The 17,792-nt window shown below is 44.2% G+C and overlaps 4 protein-coding genes across 4 annotated transcripts; all 4 read right to left on the minus strand.

Moving 5' to 3' along the window:
* Positions 1-1,302: 1,302 nt before the first annotated feature.
* Positions 1,303-5,194, minus strand: LOC126827905 (mucin-2-like; the record flags this gene model as incomplete). Its single annotated transcript, XM_056102316.1, has 3 exons — positions 1,303-1,308; positions 2,105-3,686; positions 3,945-5,194. Coding segments are annotated over 3 exons (2,838 nt in total), but the record flags the coding sequence as incomplete, so codon positions are not given.
* Positions 5,195-5,944: 750 nt separating this feature from the next.
* Positions 5,945-9,232, minus strand: LOC130013581 (mucin-2-like; the record flags this gene model as incomplete). The annotated part of the gene is made up of 3 exons (XM_056102318.1): positions 5,945-7,251; positions 7,444-8,579; positions 8,676-9,232. Coding segments are annotated over 3 exons (3,000 nt in total), but the record flags the coding sequence as incomplete, so codon positions are not given.
* Positions 9,233-9,481: 249 nt separating this feature from the next.
* On the minus strand, positions 9,482-12,988 carry LOC130013582 (mucin-2-like; the record flags this gene model as incomplete). The annotated part of the gene is made up of 3 exons (XM_056102319.1): positions 9,482-10,835; positions 11,136-12,462; positions 12,625-12,988. Coding segments are annotated over 3 exons (3,045 nt in total), but the record flags the coding sequence as incomplete, so codon positions are not given.
* Positions 12,989-13,420: 432 nt separating this feature from the next.
* On the minus strand, positions 13,421-15,204 carry LOC126827904 (mucin-2-like; the record flags this gene model as incomplete). Its single annotated transcript, XM_056102320.1, has 3 exons — positions 15,200-15,204; positions 14,436-14,855; positions 13,421-14,387 (listed from the first exon to the last, which is right to left on the minus strand). Coding segments are annotated over exons 1-3 (1,392 nt in total), but the record flags the coding sequence as incomplete, so codon positions are not given.
* Between the last annotated feature and the right edge of the window lie 2,588 nt (positions 15,205-17,792).

Raw genomic sequence — 17,792 nt, forward strand, 5'->3', positions numbered from 1 at the left:
GAGATAGCGTGGACCTTTCAACCCATATTTTACCCGGATAATCGACTTAATCGCAATACGACGACAATCCTCCTTTAGGCCGAATTTAGGAATAAAATAAGGGTTATAATCTATCTTGTCGCATAAAGATAACGTCATGATGAAAGGGATGTTAATCGTTTAAAGAGGTCAGATATCTTCCACAGCTGATTGAACCGTGGCAATTTGTTTTATCTTTGCCTTGCCAAGGACCAAGAGCCCGTTTCACGAAATTTTAACTAAGATAAAATCCAGATTTTAGTAATTTGCTTGGATAATATTAGATTGATTTAAGTGCTTATAGCCAATCAAAATTGAAGTATCTTCTAAAATTTGGATTTTATCTTTAGCTTAAGATTTCGAGAAACAGGACCCAGGTCGATCAGATGCGTCACACGGCCATTAACTTAATTTGTCTTTTATTAAGTGTTATCTACACAACTAAAACAAATGAAATATCCCTCCGGGGTAGGCAAACCATCCTAGAGAGAAAAAAGGATGATGTCATAAAATCAACAGACCGTAATATAATAGGGGAAACATAAACGTGTTTTTTGTGTAATTACAGCACCAATAATTGTCAAGGAAATATAGCTTTAAACAAAATACTGGTTATAAATAGAAATAAATATCACGTGAGAAATAAATAAATGAATCAAATAACCAGGGCCGGATTTACCAGTGGGCCTCCAAATTTATAGAAATATTGTCCAGGTACTATCCGTATTGCACATTGGGCCTCATGGTTTTGAAGATATTATAATGAAATACCCGGATGTAGACTTGAAACAAGGTTATTAGCTTACAAGCGATGCAAAAATGACGTACTGTGCCTATGGTAAACCCTGCCCTGGTTACAAATATATTTATACATATATATATATAAAATACATTATGATGTATACTCAGTTTAAATATATGTCAAAAATAAGATATACACTGTTATACACATAATATATGCCTCAAAGTCATTATATTAATATAAAATGTAAGAATTTTAGAAATTATTTAAATTTTTTAAAATACGCACGAAGCCTACAAAAATGTAAGAATTTTAAAAATATGTACAAAGTAAAAATACGAAAGTTATCTAAATTATGAACAAAGTCAAAGTACGAAATCGACGCCTTTAATAATAATTACAGAATCATTTGGTATTTAACATTGTTCAAAATATGTACAAAGTCAAAGTATTAAATTTAACAATTTTGATATGTACAAATTATAACACGGGAAGGGCTTTCTTAGATAATTAATTAATATGCCACCCCACACTCGCCCCTGCTAGCCCTAAAACCATTATCAACAAATTATGCAAGATAAGTTTTATAAAGTCCACTATGAACTCTAATCCCAAACTTTAACAGTCAGGTGGATAGCTCAACAAAACGCATTCGAAATTTACGGTCTGAAATTTCTGAAACACGACGGAGTTTTCCTTTAAACCTAAACGATCAATCCCATCAAAATTCTAAAAGATCGCGTTCCAAATTTATGGATGCACGACAGACTGAAAGACAAAGGTGACGGAATTACAAAGTCCAAATTCAATATAGGCGAATAAAGATACGGAATTTACCCGGTTTAAAAATATATATGAAAGGAAGATATGGAATGTACACATTTTGAAATATTGTGTTAATATATGCACGAACATAAATGTAGGGTTAGGGTTAGTATTCCCCAAAATACCCATTATATAAAGCGTCCATTATGAATCCCGGAAAGTGCCGAACCTCCCCAATCGGCCTACAATTAGCATCTACCAAAGCGATATCCGTAGCGGAAGACATTAGTCAGACATTGGGAATATTTTTCAACCGGTGGTCGGTGATGTAGTTGGAGAAGTAGATTGGCTTACCGTCGCTGGAAGATTAGTAAAGTTCACGAAACAATCTTCTGATAATGCTGCCGCTATTTGACAATCAAAACTATTGCTAGTACAGGCATTTAAAAAATTTACGACGGTTACACACGACTCATAGGACAATAATCCACCGAGCCCTTGCGTTGTTGTCGGACTTGTAGTAGGGGAAGTAGTTGGACCTGTTGTAGGAGATGTAGTTGGGCTGATAGTTTCACTTACTCCACCACCACCGCTAGGTGATGTTGTAGGACTGGTAGTTGGACTGCTGGTTTCACTTGCTCCACCACCACCAGGCGATGTTGTAGGACTGGTAGTTGGACTGGTGGTTTCACTTGCTCCACCACCTCCGTTAGGTGATGTTGTAGGACTGGTAGTTGGACTGGTAGTTTCACTTGCTCCACCACCCCCGCTAGGTGATGTTGTAGGACTGGTAGTTGGACTGGTGGTTTCACTTGCTCCACCACCACCAGGCGATGTTGTAGGACTGGTAGTTGGACTGGTGGTTTCACTTGCTCCACCACCACCAGGCGATGTTGTAGGACTGGTAGTTGGACTGGTGGTTTCACTTGCTCCACCACCTCCGTTAGGTGATGTTGTAGGGCTGGTAGTTGGACTGGTGGTTTCACTTGCTCCACCACCTCCGTTTGGTGATGTTGTAGGACTGGTTGTTGGACTCGTGGTTTCACTTGCTCCACCACCACCACCAGGTGATGTTGTAGGACTGGTTGTTGGACTCGTGGTTTCACTTGCCCCACCACCACCAGACGATGTTGTAGGACTGGTAGTTGGACTGGTGGTTTCACTTGCTCCACCACCTCCGTTAGGTGATGTTGTAGGGCTGGTAGTTGGACTAGTGGTTTCACTTGCTCCACCACCTCCGTTAGGCGATGTTGTAGGACTGGTAGTTGGACTGGTGGTTTCACTTGCTCCACCGCCACCGCTAGGCGATGTTGTAGGACTGGTAGTTGGACTGGTGGTTTCACTAGCTCCCCCACCTCCGTTTGGTGATGTTGTAGGACTGGTAGTTGGACTGGTGGTTTCACTTGCTCCACCACCACCAGACGATGTTGTAGGACTGGTAGTTGGACTGGTGGTTTCACTTGCTCCACCACCTCCGTTAGGTGATGTTGTAGGGCTGGTAGTTGGACTGGTGGTTTCACTTGCTCCACCACCTCCGTTTGGTGATGTTGTAGGACTGGTTGTTGGACTCGTGGTTTCACTTGCTCCACCACCACCAGACGATGTTGTAGGACTGGTAGTTGGACTGGTGGTTTCACTTGCTCCACCACCTCCGTTAGGTGATGTTGTAGGGCTGATAGTTGGACTGGTGGTTTCACTTGCTCCACCACCACCAGGCGATGTTGTAGGACTGGTAGTTGGACTGGTGGTTTCACTTGCTCCACCACCTCCGTTAGGTGATGTTGTAGGGCTGGTAGTTGGACTGGTGGTTTCACTTGCTCCACCACCTCCGTTTGGTGATGTTGTAGGACTGGTTGTTGGACTCGTGGTTTCACTTGCTCCACCTCCACCACCACCAGGTGATGTTGTAGGACTGGTTGTTGGACTCGTGGTTTCACTTGCCCCACCACCACCAGACGATGTTGTAGGACTGGTAGTTGGACTGGTGGTTTCACTTGCTCCACCACCTCCGTTAGGTGATGTTGTAGGGCTGGTAGTTGGACTAGTGGTTTCACTTGCTCCACCACCTCCGTTAGGCGATGTTGTAGGACTGGTAGTTGGACTGGTAGTCGGAGATGTTGTAGGGCTAGTTGTTGGACTGGTAGTTGGCGAAGTAGTTGGACTTGTAGTCGGAGATGTTGAAGGACTGATAGTTGGACTTGTAGTCGGAGATGTTATAGGACTTGTTGTTGGACTGGTAGTTGGCGACGTAGTTGGACTTGTTGTCGGAGATGTTGTTGGACTTGTAGTTGGAGATGTTGTAGGACTGGTAGTTGGACTTATAGTCGGAGATGTCGTAGGGCTTGTTGTTGGACTGGTAGTTGGCGAAGTAGTTGGACTTGTATTTGGAGATGTTGTTGGACTGGTAGTTGGGCTTGTATTCGGAGATGTTGTAGGACTTGTTGCTGGACTGGTAGTTGGCGAAGTAGTTGGAGATGTTGTTGGACTGGTAGTTGGACTTGTTGTCGGAGATGTTGTAGGACTTGTTGTTGGACTTGTAGTCGGCGAAGGAGTTGGACTTGTAGTCGGAGGTGTTGTAGGACTGGTAGTTGGACTTGCAGTCGGAGATGTTGTAGGACTTGTTGTTGGACTAGTAGTTGGCGATGTTGTAGGACTTGTTGTTGGACTGGTAGTTGGCGAAGTAGTTGGACTTGTGGTTGGAGATGTTGAAGGACTTGTTGTTGGACTAGTAGTTGGCGAAGTAGTTGGACTTGTAGTCGGGGATGTTGTTGGGCTGTTAGTTGGGCTTGTAGTCGGAGATGTTGTTGGACTGGTAGTTGGACTTGTAGTCGGATATGTTATAGGACTGGTAGTTGGACTTGTAGTCGGAGATGTTATAGGACTTGTTGTTGGACTGGTAGTTGGCGAAGTAGTTGGACTTGTTCTAGGAGATGTTGTTGGACTGGTAGTTGGACTTGTAGTTGGAGATGTTGTAGGACTGGTAGTTGGACTTATAGTCGGGGATGTTGTAGGGCTTGTTGTTGGACTGGTAGTTGGCGAAGTAGTTGGACTTGTAGTTGGAGATGTTGTTGGACTGGTAGTTGGGCTTGTAGTCGGAGATGCTGTTGGACTTGTTGGTGGACTTGTAGTTGGCGATGTTGTAGGACTTGTTGTTGGACTGGTAGTTGGCGAAGTAGTTGGACTTGTAGTCGGAGATGTTATAGGACTTGTTGTTGGACTGGTAGTTGGCGACGTAGTTGGACTTGTTGTCGGAGATGTTGTTGGACTTGTAGTTGGAGATGTTGTAGGACTGGTAGTTGGACTTATAGTCGGAGATGTCGTAGGGCTTGTTGTTGGACTGGTAGTTGGCGAAGTAGTTGGACTTGTATTTGGAGATGTTGTTGGACTGGTAGTTGGGCTTGTAGTCGGAGATGTTGTTGGACTTGTTGTTGGACTTGTAGTCGGAGATGTTGTAGGACTTGTTGCTGGACTTGTAGTTGGCGAAGTAGTTGGACTTTTTGTTGGAGATGTTGTTGGACTTGTAGTTGGACTTGTAGTCGGAGATGTTATAGGACTGGTAGTTGGACTTGTAGTCGGAGATGTTGTAGGACTTGTTGTTGGACTAGTAGTTGGCGATGTTGTAGGACTTGTTGTTGGACTGGTAGTTGGCGAAGTAGTTGGACTTGTAGTCGGAGATGTTATAGGACTTGTTGTTGGACTGGTAGTTGGCGACGTAGTTGGACTTGTTGTCGGAGATGTTGTTGGACTTGTAGTTGGAGATGTTGTAGGACTGGTAGTTGGACTTATAGTCGGAGATGTCGTAGGGCTTGTTGTTGGAGTGGTAGTTGGCGAAGTAGTTGGACTTGTATTTGGAGATGTTGTTGGACTGGTAGTTGGGCTTGTAGTCGGAGATGTTGTTGGACTTGTTGTTGGACTTGTAGTCGGAGATGTTGTAGGACTTTTTGCTGGACTGGTAGTTGGCGAAGTAGTTGGCGAAGGAGTTGGAGATGTTATTGGACTGGTAGTTGGACTTGGTGTCGGAGATGTTGTAGGACTTGTTGTTGGACTTGTAGTCGGCGAAGGAGTTGGACTTGTAGTCGGTGATGTTGTAGGACTAGTAGTTGGACTTGTAGTCGGAGATGTTGTAGGACTTGTTGTTGGACTAGTAGTTGGCGATGTTGTAGGACTTGTTGTTGGACTGGTAGTTGGACTTGTAGTCGGGGATGTTGTTGGGCTAGTAGTTTGGCTTGTAGTCGGAGATGTTGTTGGACTGGTAGTTGGACTTGTAGTTGGAGATGTTATAGGACTGGTAGTTGGACTTGTAGTCGGAGATGTTATAGTACTTGTTGTTGGACTGGTAGTTGGCGAAGTAGTTGGACTTGTTGTCGGAGATGTTGTTGGACTGGTAGTTGGACTTGTAGTTGGAGATGTTGTAGGACTGGTAGTTGGACTTACAGTCGGAGATGTTGTAGGGCTTGTTGTTGGACTGGTAGTTGGCGAAGTAGTTGGACTTGTAGTTGGAGATGTTGTTGGACTGGTAGTTGGGCTTGTAGTCGGACTTGTTGTTGGACTTGTAGTCGGAGATGTTGTAGGACTTGTTGCTGGACTGGTAGTTGGCGAAGGAGTTGGAGATGTTGTTGGACTGGTAGTTGGGCTTGTAGTCGGAGATGTTGTAGGACTTGTTGTTGGACTAGTAGTTGGCGATGTTGTAGGACTTGTTGTTGGACTGGTAGTTGGCGAAGTAGTTGGACTTGTGGTTGGAGATGTTGTAGGACTTGTTGTTGGACTGGTAGTTGGCGAAGTAGTTGGACTTGTAGTCGGGGATGTTGTTGGGCTGGTAGTTGGGCTTGTAGTCGGAGATGTTGTTGGACTGGTAGTTGGACTTGTAGTCGGAGATGTTATAGGACTGGTAGTTGGACTTGTAGTCGGAGATGTTGTAGGACTTGTTGCTGGACTGGTAGTTGGCGAAGTAGTTGGAGATGTTGTTGGACTGGTGGTTGGGCTTGTAGTCGGAGATGTTGTAGGACTTGTTGTTGGACTAGTAGTTGGCGATGTTGTAGGACTTGTTGTTGGACTGGTAGTTGGCGAAGTAGTTGGACTTGTGGTTGGAGATGTTGAAGGACTTGTTGTTGGACTAGTAGTTGGCGAAGTAGTTGGACTTGTAGTCGGGGATGTTGTTGGGCTGGTAGTTGGGCTTGTAGTCGGAGATGTTGTTGGACTGGTAGTTGGACTTGTAGTCGGAGATGTTATAGGACTGGTAGTTGGACTTGTAGTCGGAGATGTTATAGGACTTGTTGTTGGACTGGTAGTTGGCGAAGTAGTTGGACTTGTTGTAGGAGATGTTGTTGGACTGGTAGTTGGACTTGTAGTTGGAGATGTTGTAGGACTGGTAGTTGGACTTATAGTCGGGGATGTTGTAGGGCTTGTTGTTGGACTGGTAGTTGGCGAAGTAGTTGGACTTGTAGTTGGAGATGTTGTTGGACTGGTGGTTGGGCTTGTAGTCGGAGATGCTGTTGGACTTGTTGGTGGACTTGTAGTTGGCGATGTTGCAGGACTTGTTATTGGACTTGTAGTTGGCGAAGTAGTTGGACTTGTAGTTGGACTTGTTGTCGGAGATGTTGTAGGACTTGTTGTTGGACTGGTAGTTGGCGAAGTAGTTGGACTTGTAGTCGGAGATGTTATAGGACTTGTTGTTGGACTGATAGTTGGCGACGTAGTTGGACTTGTTGTCGGAGATGTTGTTGGACTTGTAGTTGGACTTGTTGTAGGACTGGTAGTTGGACTTATAGTCGGAGATGTCGTAGGGCTTGTTGTTGGACTGGTAGTTGGCGAAGTAGTTGGACTTGTATTTGGAGATGTTGTTGGACTGGTAGTTGGGCTTGTAGTCGGAGATGTTGTTGGACTTGTTGTTGGACTTGTAGTCGGAGATGTTGTAGGACTTGTTGCTGGACTGGTAGTTGGCGAAGTAGTTGGCGAAGGAGTTGGAGATGTTATTGGACTGGTAGTTGGACTTGGTGTCGGAGATGTTGTAGGACTTGTTGTTGGACTTGTAGTCGGCGAAGGAGTTGGACTTGTAGTTGGTGATGTTGTAGGACTAGTAGTTGGACTTGTAGTCGGAGATGTTGTAGGACTTGTTGTTGGACTAGTAGTTGGCGATGTTGTAGGACTTGTTGTTGGACTGGTAGTTGGACTTGTAGTCGGGGATGTTGTTGGGCTAGTAGTTTGGCTTGTAGTCGGAGATGTTGTTGGACTGGTAGTTGGACTTGTAGTCGGAGATGTTATAGGACTGGTAGTTGGACTTGTAGTCGGAGATGTTGGCGAAGTAGTTGGACTTGTTGTCGGAGATGTTGTTGGACTGGTAGTTGGACTTGTAGTTGGAGATGTTGTAGGACTGGTAGTTGGACTTACAGTCGGAGATGTTGTAGGGCTTGTTGTTGGACTGGTTGTTGGCGAAGTAGTTGGACTTGTAGTTGGAGATGTTGTTGGACTGGTAGTTGGGCTTGTAGTCGGAGATGTTGTTGGACTTGTTGTTGGACTTGTAGTCGGAGATGTTGTAGGACTTGTTGCTGGACTGGTAGTTGGCGAAGGAGTTGGAGATGTTGTTGGACTGGTAGTTGGGCTTGTAGTCGGAGATGTTGTAGGACTTGTTGTTGGACTAGTAGTTGGCGATGTTGTAGGACTTGTTGTTGGACTGGTAGTTGGCGAAGTAGTTGGACTTGTGGTTGGAGATGTTGTAGGACTTGTTGTAGGACTTGTTGTTGAACTGGTAGTTGGCGAAGTAGTTGGACTTGTAGTCGGAGATGTTGTTGGACTGGTAGTTGGACTTGCAGTCGGAGATGTTGTAGGACTTGTTGTTGGAGATGTTGTAGGACTGGTAGTTGGACTTATAGTTGGAGATGTTGTTGGACTGGTAGTTGGCGACGTAGTTGGACTTGTTGTCGGAGATGTTGTTGGACTTGTAGTTGGAGATGTTGTAGGACTGGTAGTTGGACTTATAGTCGGAGATGTCGTAGGACTTGTTGTTGGACTTGTAGTTGGCGAAGTAGTTGGACTTGTAGTCGGAGATGTTGTTGGACTGGTAGTTCGACTGGTAGTCGGAGATGTTGTAGGACTGGTAGTTGAACTTGTAGTCGGAGATGTTATAGGACTTGTTGTTGGACTGGTAGTTTGCGAAGTAGTTGGACTTGTAGTCGGAGATGTTGTAGGACTTGTTGTTGAACTTGTAGTTGGCGAAGTAGTTGGACTTGTAGTCGGGGATGTTGTTGGGCTGGTAGTTGGGCTTGTAGTCGGAGATGTTGTTGGACTGGTAGTTGGACTTGTAGTCGGAGATGTTATAGGACTGGTAGTTGGACTTGTAGTCGGAGATGTTATAGGACTTGTTGTTGGACTGGTAGTTGGCGAAGTAGTTGGACTTGTTGTAGGAGATGTTGTTGGACTGGTAGTTGGACTTGTAGTTGGAGATGTTGTAGGACTGGTAGTTGGACTTATAGTCGGGGATGTTGTAGGGCTTGTTGTTGGACTGGTAGTTGGCGAAGTAGTTGGACTTGTAGTTGGAGATGTTGTTGGACTGGTAGTTGGGCTTGTAGTCGGAGATGCTGTTGGACTTGTTGGTGGACTTGTAGTTGGCGATGTTGTAGGACTTGTTATTGGACTTGTAGTTGGCGAAGTAGTTGGACTTGTAGTTGGACTTGTTGTCGGAGATGTTGTAGGACTTGTTGTAGGACTGGTAGTTGGCGAAGTAGTTGGACTTGTAGTCGGAGATGTTATAGGACTTGTTGTTGGACTGGTAGTTTGCGACGTAGTTGGACTTGTTGTCGGAGATGTTGTTGGACTTGTAGTTGGAGATGTTGTAGGACTGGTAGTTGGACTTATAGTCGGAGATGTCGTAGGGCTTGTTGTTGGACTGGTAGTTGGCGAAGTAGTTGGACTTGTATTTGGAGATGTTGTTGGACTGGTAGTTGGGCTTGTAGTCGGAGATGTTGTTGGACTTGTTGTTGGACTTGTAGTCGGAGATGTTGTAGGACTTGTTACTGGACTGGTAGTTGGCGAAGTAGTTGGCGAAGGAGTTGGAGATGTTATTGGACTGGTAGTTGGACTTGGTGTCGGAGATGTTGTAGGACTTGTTGTTGGACTTGTAGTCGGCGAAGGAGTTGGACTTGTAGTCGGTGATGTTGTAGGACTAGTAGTTGGACTTGTAGTCGGAGATGTTGTGGGACTTGTTGTTGGACTAGTAGTTGGCGATGTTGTAGGACTTGTTGTTGGACTGGTAGTTGGACTTGTAGTCGGGGATGTTGTTGGGCTAGTAGTTTGGCTTGTAGTCGGAGATGTTGTTGGACTGGTAGTTGGACTTGTAGTCGGAGATGTTATAGGACTGGTAGTTGGACTTGTAGTCGGAGATGTTATAGTACGTGTTGTTGGACTGGTAGTTGGCGAAGTAGTTGGACTTGTTGTCGGAGAGGTTGTTGGACTGGTAGTTGGGCTTGTAGTCGGAGATGTTGTTGGACTTGTTGTTGGACTTACAGTCGGAGATGTTGTAGGGCTTGTTGTTGGACTGGTAGTTGGCGAAGTAGTTGGACTTGTAGTTGGAGATGTTGTTGGACTGGTAGTTGGGCTTGTAGTCGGAGATGTTGTTGGACTTGTTGTTGGACTTGTAGTCGGAGATGTTGTAGGACTTGTTGCTGGACTGGTAGTTGGCGAAGGAGTTGGAGATGTTGTTGGACTGGTAGTTGGGCTTGTAGTCGGAGATGTTGTAGGACTTGTTGTTGGACTAGTAGTTGGCGATGTTGTAGGACTTGTTGTTGGACTGGTAGTTGGCGAAGTAGTTGGACTTGTGGTTGGAGATGTTGTAGGACTTGTTGTTGGACTGGTAGTTGGCGAAGTAGTTGGACTTGTAGTCGGAGATGTTGTTGGACTGGTAGTTGGACTTATAGTTGGAGATGTTGTTGGACTGGTAGTTGGCGACGTAGTTGGACTTGTTGTCGGAGATGTTGTTGGACTTGTAGTTGGAGATGTTGTAGGACTGGTAGTTGGACTTATAGTCGGAGATGTCGTAGGACTTGTTGTTGGACTGGTAGTTGGCGGAGTAGTTGGACTTGTTGTTGGACTGGTAGTTGGCGAAGTAGTTGGACTTGTAGTCGGAGATGTTGTTGGACTGGTAGTTGGACTTATAGTTGGAGATGTTGTTGGACTGGTAGTTGGCGACGTAGTTGGACTTGTTGTCGGAGATGTTGTTGGACTTATAGTTGGAGATGTTGTAGGACTGGTAGTTGGACTTATAGTCGGAGATGTCGTAGGACTTGTTGTTGGACTGGTAGTTGGCGGAGTAGTTGGACTTGTAGTCGGAGATGTTATAGGACTTGTTGTTGGACTGGTAGTTTGCGACGTAGTTGGACTTGTTGTCGGAGATGTTGTTGGACTTGTAGTTGGAGATGTTGTAGGACTGGTAGTTGGACTTATAGTCGGAGATGTCGTAGGGCTTGTTGTTGGACTGGTAGTTGGCAAAGTAGTTGGACTTGTATTTGGAGATGTTGTTGGACTGGTAGTTGGGCTTGTAGTCGGAGATGTTGTTGGACTTGTTGTTGGACTTGTAGTCGGAGATGTTGTAGGACTTGTTACTGGACTGGTAGTTGGCGAAGTAGTTGGCGAAGGAGTTGGAGATGTTATTGGACTGGTAGTTGGACTTGGTGTCGGAGATGTTGTAGGACTTGTTGTTGGAGTTGTAGTCGGCGAAGGAGTTGGACTTGTAGTCGGTGCTGTTGTAGGACTAGTAGTTGGACTTGTAGTCGGAGATGTTGTGGGACTTGTTGTTGGACTAGTAGTTGGCGATGTTGTAGGACTTGTTGTTGGACTGGTAGTTGGACTTGTAGTCGGGGATGTTGTTGGGCTAGTAGTTTGGCTTGTAGTCGGAGATGTTGTTGGACTGGTAGTTGGACTTGTAGTCGGAGATGTTATAGGACTGGTAGTTGGACTTGTAGTCGGAGATGTTATAGTACTTGTTGTTGGACTGGTAGTTGGCGAAGTAGTTGGACTTGTTGTCGGAGATGTTGTTGGACTGGTAGTTGGACTTGTAGTTGGAGATGTTGTAGGACTGGTAGTTGGACTTACAGTCGGAGATGTTGTAGGGCTTGTTGTTGGACTGGTAGTTGGCGAAGTAGTTGGACTTGTAGTTGGAGATGTTGTTGGACTGGTAGTTGGGCTTGTAGTCGGAGATGTTGTTGGACTTGTTGTTGGACTTGTAGTCGGAGATGTTGTAGGACTTGTTGCTGGACTGGTAGTTGGCGAAGGAGTTGGAGATGTTGTTGGACTGGTAGTTGGGCTTGTAGTCGGAGATGTTGTAGGACTTGTTGTTGGACTAGTAGTTGGCGATGTTGTAGGACTTGTTGTTGGACTGGTAGTTGGCGAAGTAGTTGGACTTGTGGTTGGAGATGTTGTAGGACTTGTTGTTGGACTGGTAGTTGGCGAAGTAGTTGGACTTGTAGTCGGAGATGTTGTTGGACTGGTAGTTGGACTTATAGTTGGAGATGTTGTTGGACTGGTAGTTGGCGACGTAGTTGGACTTGTTGTCGGAGATGTTGTTGGACTTGTAGTTGGAGATGTTGTAGGACTGGTAGTTGGACTTATAGTCGGAGATGTCGTAGGACTTGTTGTTGGACTGGTAGTTGGCGAAGTAGTTGGACTTGTAGTCGGAGATGTTGTTGGACTGGTAGTTCGACTGGTAGTCGGAGATGTTGTAGGACTGGTAGTTGGACTTGTAGTCGGAGATGTTATAGGACTTGTTGTTGGACTGGTAGTTGGCGAAGTAGTTGGACTTGTTGTCGGAGATGTTGTTGGACTTGTAGTTGGAGATGTTGTAGGACTGGTAGTTGGACTTATAGTTGGAGATGTTGTAGGGCTTGTTGCTGGACTAGTAGTTGGCGAAGTAGTTGGACTTGTAGTTGGAGATGTCGTTGGACTGGTAGCTGGGCTTGTAGTCGGAGATGTTGTAGGACTTGTTGTAGGACTTGTTGTAGGACTGGTAGTTGGACTTGTAGTCGGGGATGTTGTTGGGCTAGTAGTTTGGCTTGTAGTCGGAGATGTTGTTGGACTGGTAGTTGGACTTGTAGTCGGAGATGTTATAGGACTGGCAGTTGGACTTGTAGTCGGAGATGTTATAGTACTTGTTGTTGGACTGGTAGTTGGCGAAGTAGTTGGACTTGTTGTCGGAGATGTTGTTGGACTGGTAGTTGGACTTGTAGTTGGAGATGTTGTAGGACTGGTAGTTGGACTTACAGTCGGAGATGTTGTAGGGCTTGTTGTTGGACTGGTAGTTGGCGAAGTAGTTGGACTTGTAGTTGGAGATGTTGTTGGACTGGTAGTTGGGCTTGTAGTCGGAGATGTTGTTGGACTTGTTGTTGGACTTGTAGTCGGAGATGTTGTAGGACTTGTTGCTGGACTGGTAGTTGGCGAAGGAGTTGGAGATGTTGTTGGACTGGTAGTTGGGCTTGTAGTCGGAGATGTTGTAGGACTTGTTGTTGGACTAATAGTTGGCGATGTTGTAGGACTTGTTGTTGGACTGGTAGTTTGCGAAGTAGTTGGACTTGTGGTTGGAGATGTTGTAGGACTTGTTGTTGGACTGGTAGTTGGCGAAGTAGTTGGACTTGTAGTCAGAGATGTTGTTGGACTGGTAGTTGGACTTGCAGTCGGAGATGTTGTAGGACTTGTTGTTGGAGATGTTGTAGGACTGGTAGTTGGACTTATAGTTGGAGATGTTGTTGGACTGGTAGTTGGCGACGTAGTTGGACTTGTTGTCGGAGATGTTGTTGGACTTGTAGTTGGAGATGTTGTAGGACTGGTAGTTGGACTTATAGTCGGAGATGTCGTAGGATTTGTTGTTGGACTGGTAGTTGGCGAAGTAGTTGGACTTGTAGTCGGAGATGTTGTTGGACTGGTAGTTCGACTGGTAGTCGGAGATGTTGTAGGACTGGTAGTTGGACTTGTAGTCGGAGATGTTATAGGACTTGTTGTTGGACTGGTAGTTGGCGAAGTAGTTGGACTTGTTGTCGGAGATGTTGTTGGACTTGTAGTTGGAGATGTTGTAGGACTGGTAGTTGGACTTATATTTGGAGATGTTGTAGGGCTTGTTGCTGGACTAGTAGTTGGCGAAGTAGTTGGACTTGTAGTTGGAGATGTCGTTGGACTGGTAGCTGGGCTAGTAGTCGGAGATGCTGTTGGACTTGTAGCCAGAGATGTTGTAGGACTTGTTGCTGGACTGGTAGTTGGCGAAGTAGTTGGAGATGTTATTGGACTGGTAGTTGGACTTGTTGTCGGAGATGTTGTAGGACTTGTTGTTGGACTTGTAGTCGGCGAAGGAATTGGACTTGTAGTCGGAGATGTTGTTGGGCTGGTAGTTGGGCTTGTAGTCGGAGATGTTGTAGGACTGGTAGTTGGGCTTGTAGTCGGAGATGTTGTAGGACTTGTTGTTGGACTTGTAGTTGGCGAAGTAGTTGGACTTGTAGTCGGAGATGTTGTAGGACTGGTAGTTAGACTTGCAGTCGGAGATGTTGTAGGACTTGTTGTTGGACTGGTAGTTGGCGAAGTAGTTGGACTTGTAGTCGGAGATGTTGTAGGACTGGTAGTTGGACTTGCAGTCGGAGATGTTGTAGGACTTGTTGTTGGACTAGTAGTTGGCGATGTTGTAGGACTTGTTGTTGGACTGGTAGTTGGCGAAGTAGTTGGACTTGTGGTTGGAGATGTTGAAGGACTTGTTGCTGGACTGGTAGTTGGCGATGTTGATGGACTGGTAGTTGGACTGGTAGTTGGACTTGTAGTCGGAGATGTTATAGGACTTGTTGTTGGACTGGTAGTTGGCGAAGTAGTTGGACTTGTAGTCGGAGATGTTGTTGGACTGGTAGTTGGACTTGTAGTCAGCGAAGTAGTTGGACTTGTAGTCAGCGAAATAGTTGGACTTGTAGTCGGAGATGTTGTTGGGCTGGTAGTTGGGCTTGTAGTCGGAGATGTTGTAGGACTTGTTGTTGGACTGGTAGTTGGCGAAGTATTTGGACTTGTAGTCGGAGATATTGTTGGACTAGTTGTTGGACTTGTAGTCGGAGATGTTGTTGGACTTGTAGTCGGAGATGTTGTTGGACTGGTTGTTCGACTTGTAGTCGGAGATGTTGTAGGACTTGTTGCTGGACTAGTAGTTGGCGAAGTAGTTGGACTTGTTGTCGGAGATGTTGTTGGACTGGTAGTTGGACTTGTAGTCGGAGATGTTGTAGGGCTAGTTGTTTGACTGTTAGTTGGCGAAGTAGTTGGACTTGTATTCGGAGATGTTGTTGGACTGTTAGTTGGACTTGTAGTCGGTGATGTTATAGGACTGGTAGTTGGACTTGTAGTTTCACTTATTGCAGCCTGTGTGTTAGGTGACGTCGTTACTGATATGGCTGCACCAGTAGTTGGGGATGTATTTGGGCTTGATGTTGGTAGGTTGTTATATATATTTGCGCAATCGGCACTCAAAGCTCGTGCTATTTGACACTGAACACTGTTATCTGAACAGGCATTTGCCAATTCTGTAAGTAATGAACATCTAGAAAATGATAGTAATTCACCGAGAGCGCCTGCGGCTGAGGCTGGTATTACGGCCACGTTTCCTCCGTTACCCGCTAGTCTACACTGACTTGCACAAAAGTCTGCGTAAGCGAACAAAGCGCAACATACATCATTGTTTTGTGAACACGAAGTCCTCATGGCCTGTTGTATATCCTGACACTGGGATATTATATTATTATAAATTTCTACATTGTCAGAAGACGTTGGTGTAGAAGTTACTGGAGATACCGCCGGTTCTGTTGTCGGTAATACCTCAGCTGTCGTAGGCAGATTGTCAAATTTATTTACGCAATCTGCTATGAGATATTCTGCTATTTGACATTCAAAAGTGTTTTCTGTACAGGCATTTTCATATTCAACTAGCGCTATGCAAGATGCCAACGATATTATTCTATCCAGAGCTGTCGCACCTCCTTGTGCGGGTATTAATCCATTATTGCAGTTACCCGCGCAGAAGTCCGAAAAAGTGAAAAAGACGCAACAAATATCCTCATTTAGACCACACGATGTCCTCGTTGCTTGTTGGATACCGCTGCAAGCTGATATCACATTACTGTAAGCTGTAAGTATTCTGGTATTGATATTGTGTTGTTTGAGCAGGTAATACGGCCAGACAACTTGTATGTTGGGAGCTAAAAACGCAACAATTAACCATATCAGAGAATAGCCCAACATGACATAGGCTATCCACTGCAAAGCAAACAAAACAAACAGCAATAAGGACATAGTAACTGTTAAATACAAAGTCTTAAGCTGATATTAAGATTGTAACCATATTAAGATCGATCCGCTGATTTCGCAGATTTAGCGGAAAATAGATAGCGTGATCCGCAACCCTGAGGTCGAACGTGTGACCAATAAATGTACCAACTGACCGCAGTCCCTTGAATATGGAATATATTTACCATCACACAGATTACAAAACAAAATTTAAAGATGCATTACGTTAGAGCCAAATCTGCCCATTGTACGTCTCTGTTTTGAGCTGAAATGTTATATAAATTATTATTTAGTCCATAATCAACTCGCTAGATAATCGGATGGGCGTGACTTCCAATGAATTGAAACACAATCGCCATGTAGTAATTTAATTCAAAATGAATAATCGAGACTTTGTTTAGGGTAACATTAGTACATGACAATCAAGACTATATTGTGAATACTTCAAAACCTGATAAAAATTCGTCCAGAAACGAGTAATTTGACTGAAATGTTTAATATATTCAATTTTCATTTTCAAAGTTTGAACTATTATAGCAAGAACGGTCAGCTCTTTATTTAAATCTTACACAATGCATCATTAATGCTTATTTGAAAACTACATAATTACTAGAAATAGTTCTTGTATTTTATTACCACCTAAAATAGCACACTTTGTTACCTGAACGACATAGAAGACGAATTTCATTTTATTTTAAGCTGCCCTTGCTATAATGAATTGCGTCACCAATTTATCAAACCATACTTTTTACGAAACCCTAATATACTTAAATTAATTCAGTTATTAAGTACAACTTCAACATCCAAAATACGGAACCTGGCCAAATTTCTCATTTCTGCAGATAAGAAAAGAACCACTCTATTAAATAATAATTAAACTTGCCACATTACCTGACCTAACTAAAATGTACCCCCCCACCCTTTGATTTGACTGTTTATTTTGTTATTTTTTCTTTTTTTTCTAATTTTTTTATGGTAATAATCTAGCTTATTTTCCGCCTTTTAAAGTCATTTTAGAAGTTGGGATGATTTTATGAAGCTTATAATAATTACTGCATTTTTCCGTCATGTTTAAATTTAGGCTAGCAATTTAATACAATTTATTTACACCCCAACCCCATACTTTTTGTCTGTTTGTATTTAATGGACATGTGTATATTGTGTTTGTGTATATGTAATTATAATGTTTGTATTTACTTGCCGTGTATATATTGTGTTTGTGTATATATGTTATCTGATGAGTCAGTAGACTTAAAGAAATAAAGAATTGAATTGTATTTTATTACCATCTAAAATAGCCATTTTGTTAGTGGTACAGAACGGGGGGGGGGGGGGCTGGCAATTAATATCGTCTAGTTATGTACACGTTAAGGAACTCCTGCAAACTGGAATTCGAAAAAGAGTAGCCGCCAGGGCTGCTGTCTTTGTCAAACTTTTCCTCGTGTTCCCGGTTGTTGCAGAAAAAGAATCCACCGAAACCCATTTTATTTTATAGCAAATTCCACACAGTCTTGTAGAGCTTGTCATATCACTCCATTCTATTGCAATCCAGTAGGCGCCATTCGAGACAAGTAAGAACATTTCTGTGGTTGGAGGGGGGTTGGATGGCCGAATGGTTAGCACAAGTGCGCTGTATCATAAGGGCTGTCATTGGGGGTACAGGCCCGGCGGAGTAATTGCTTCCGCCGGCCCTGGGGTAAATACAATCCTGTTGCTAAATATGAAAAATAAAAACGAATGGCACAAAAAAGACGAGAGATGTACAATAAGATAATAATAAAATACTTCATATTTTTACCTGTTTCGGCGTGGTTTCGATTCACCTGTTGTACGTGACAAGGAGTAGGATCGCCTTTCAACCCCATGGGTTTTCTCCGGGTCCTACCACTGCTAAAGTCTAAAGACGCCTACCCGCAAGGGAATTATTCAAATAAAAAAAATGGAACCCCATGTGTTAGTCCCGAAATTACCCTCTCTCTCT

This window comes from Patella vulgata, chromosome 7 (assembly GCF_932274485.2).
Source record: "Patella vulgata chromosome 7, xgPatVulg1.2, whole genome shotgun sequence".
Classification (NCBI taxonomy): Eukaryota; Metazoa; Mollusca; class Gastropoda; family Patellidae; genus Patella; species Patella vulgata.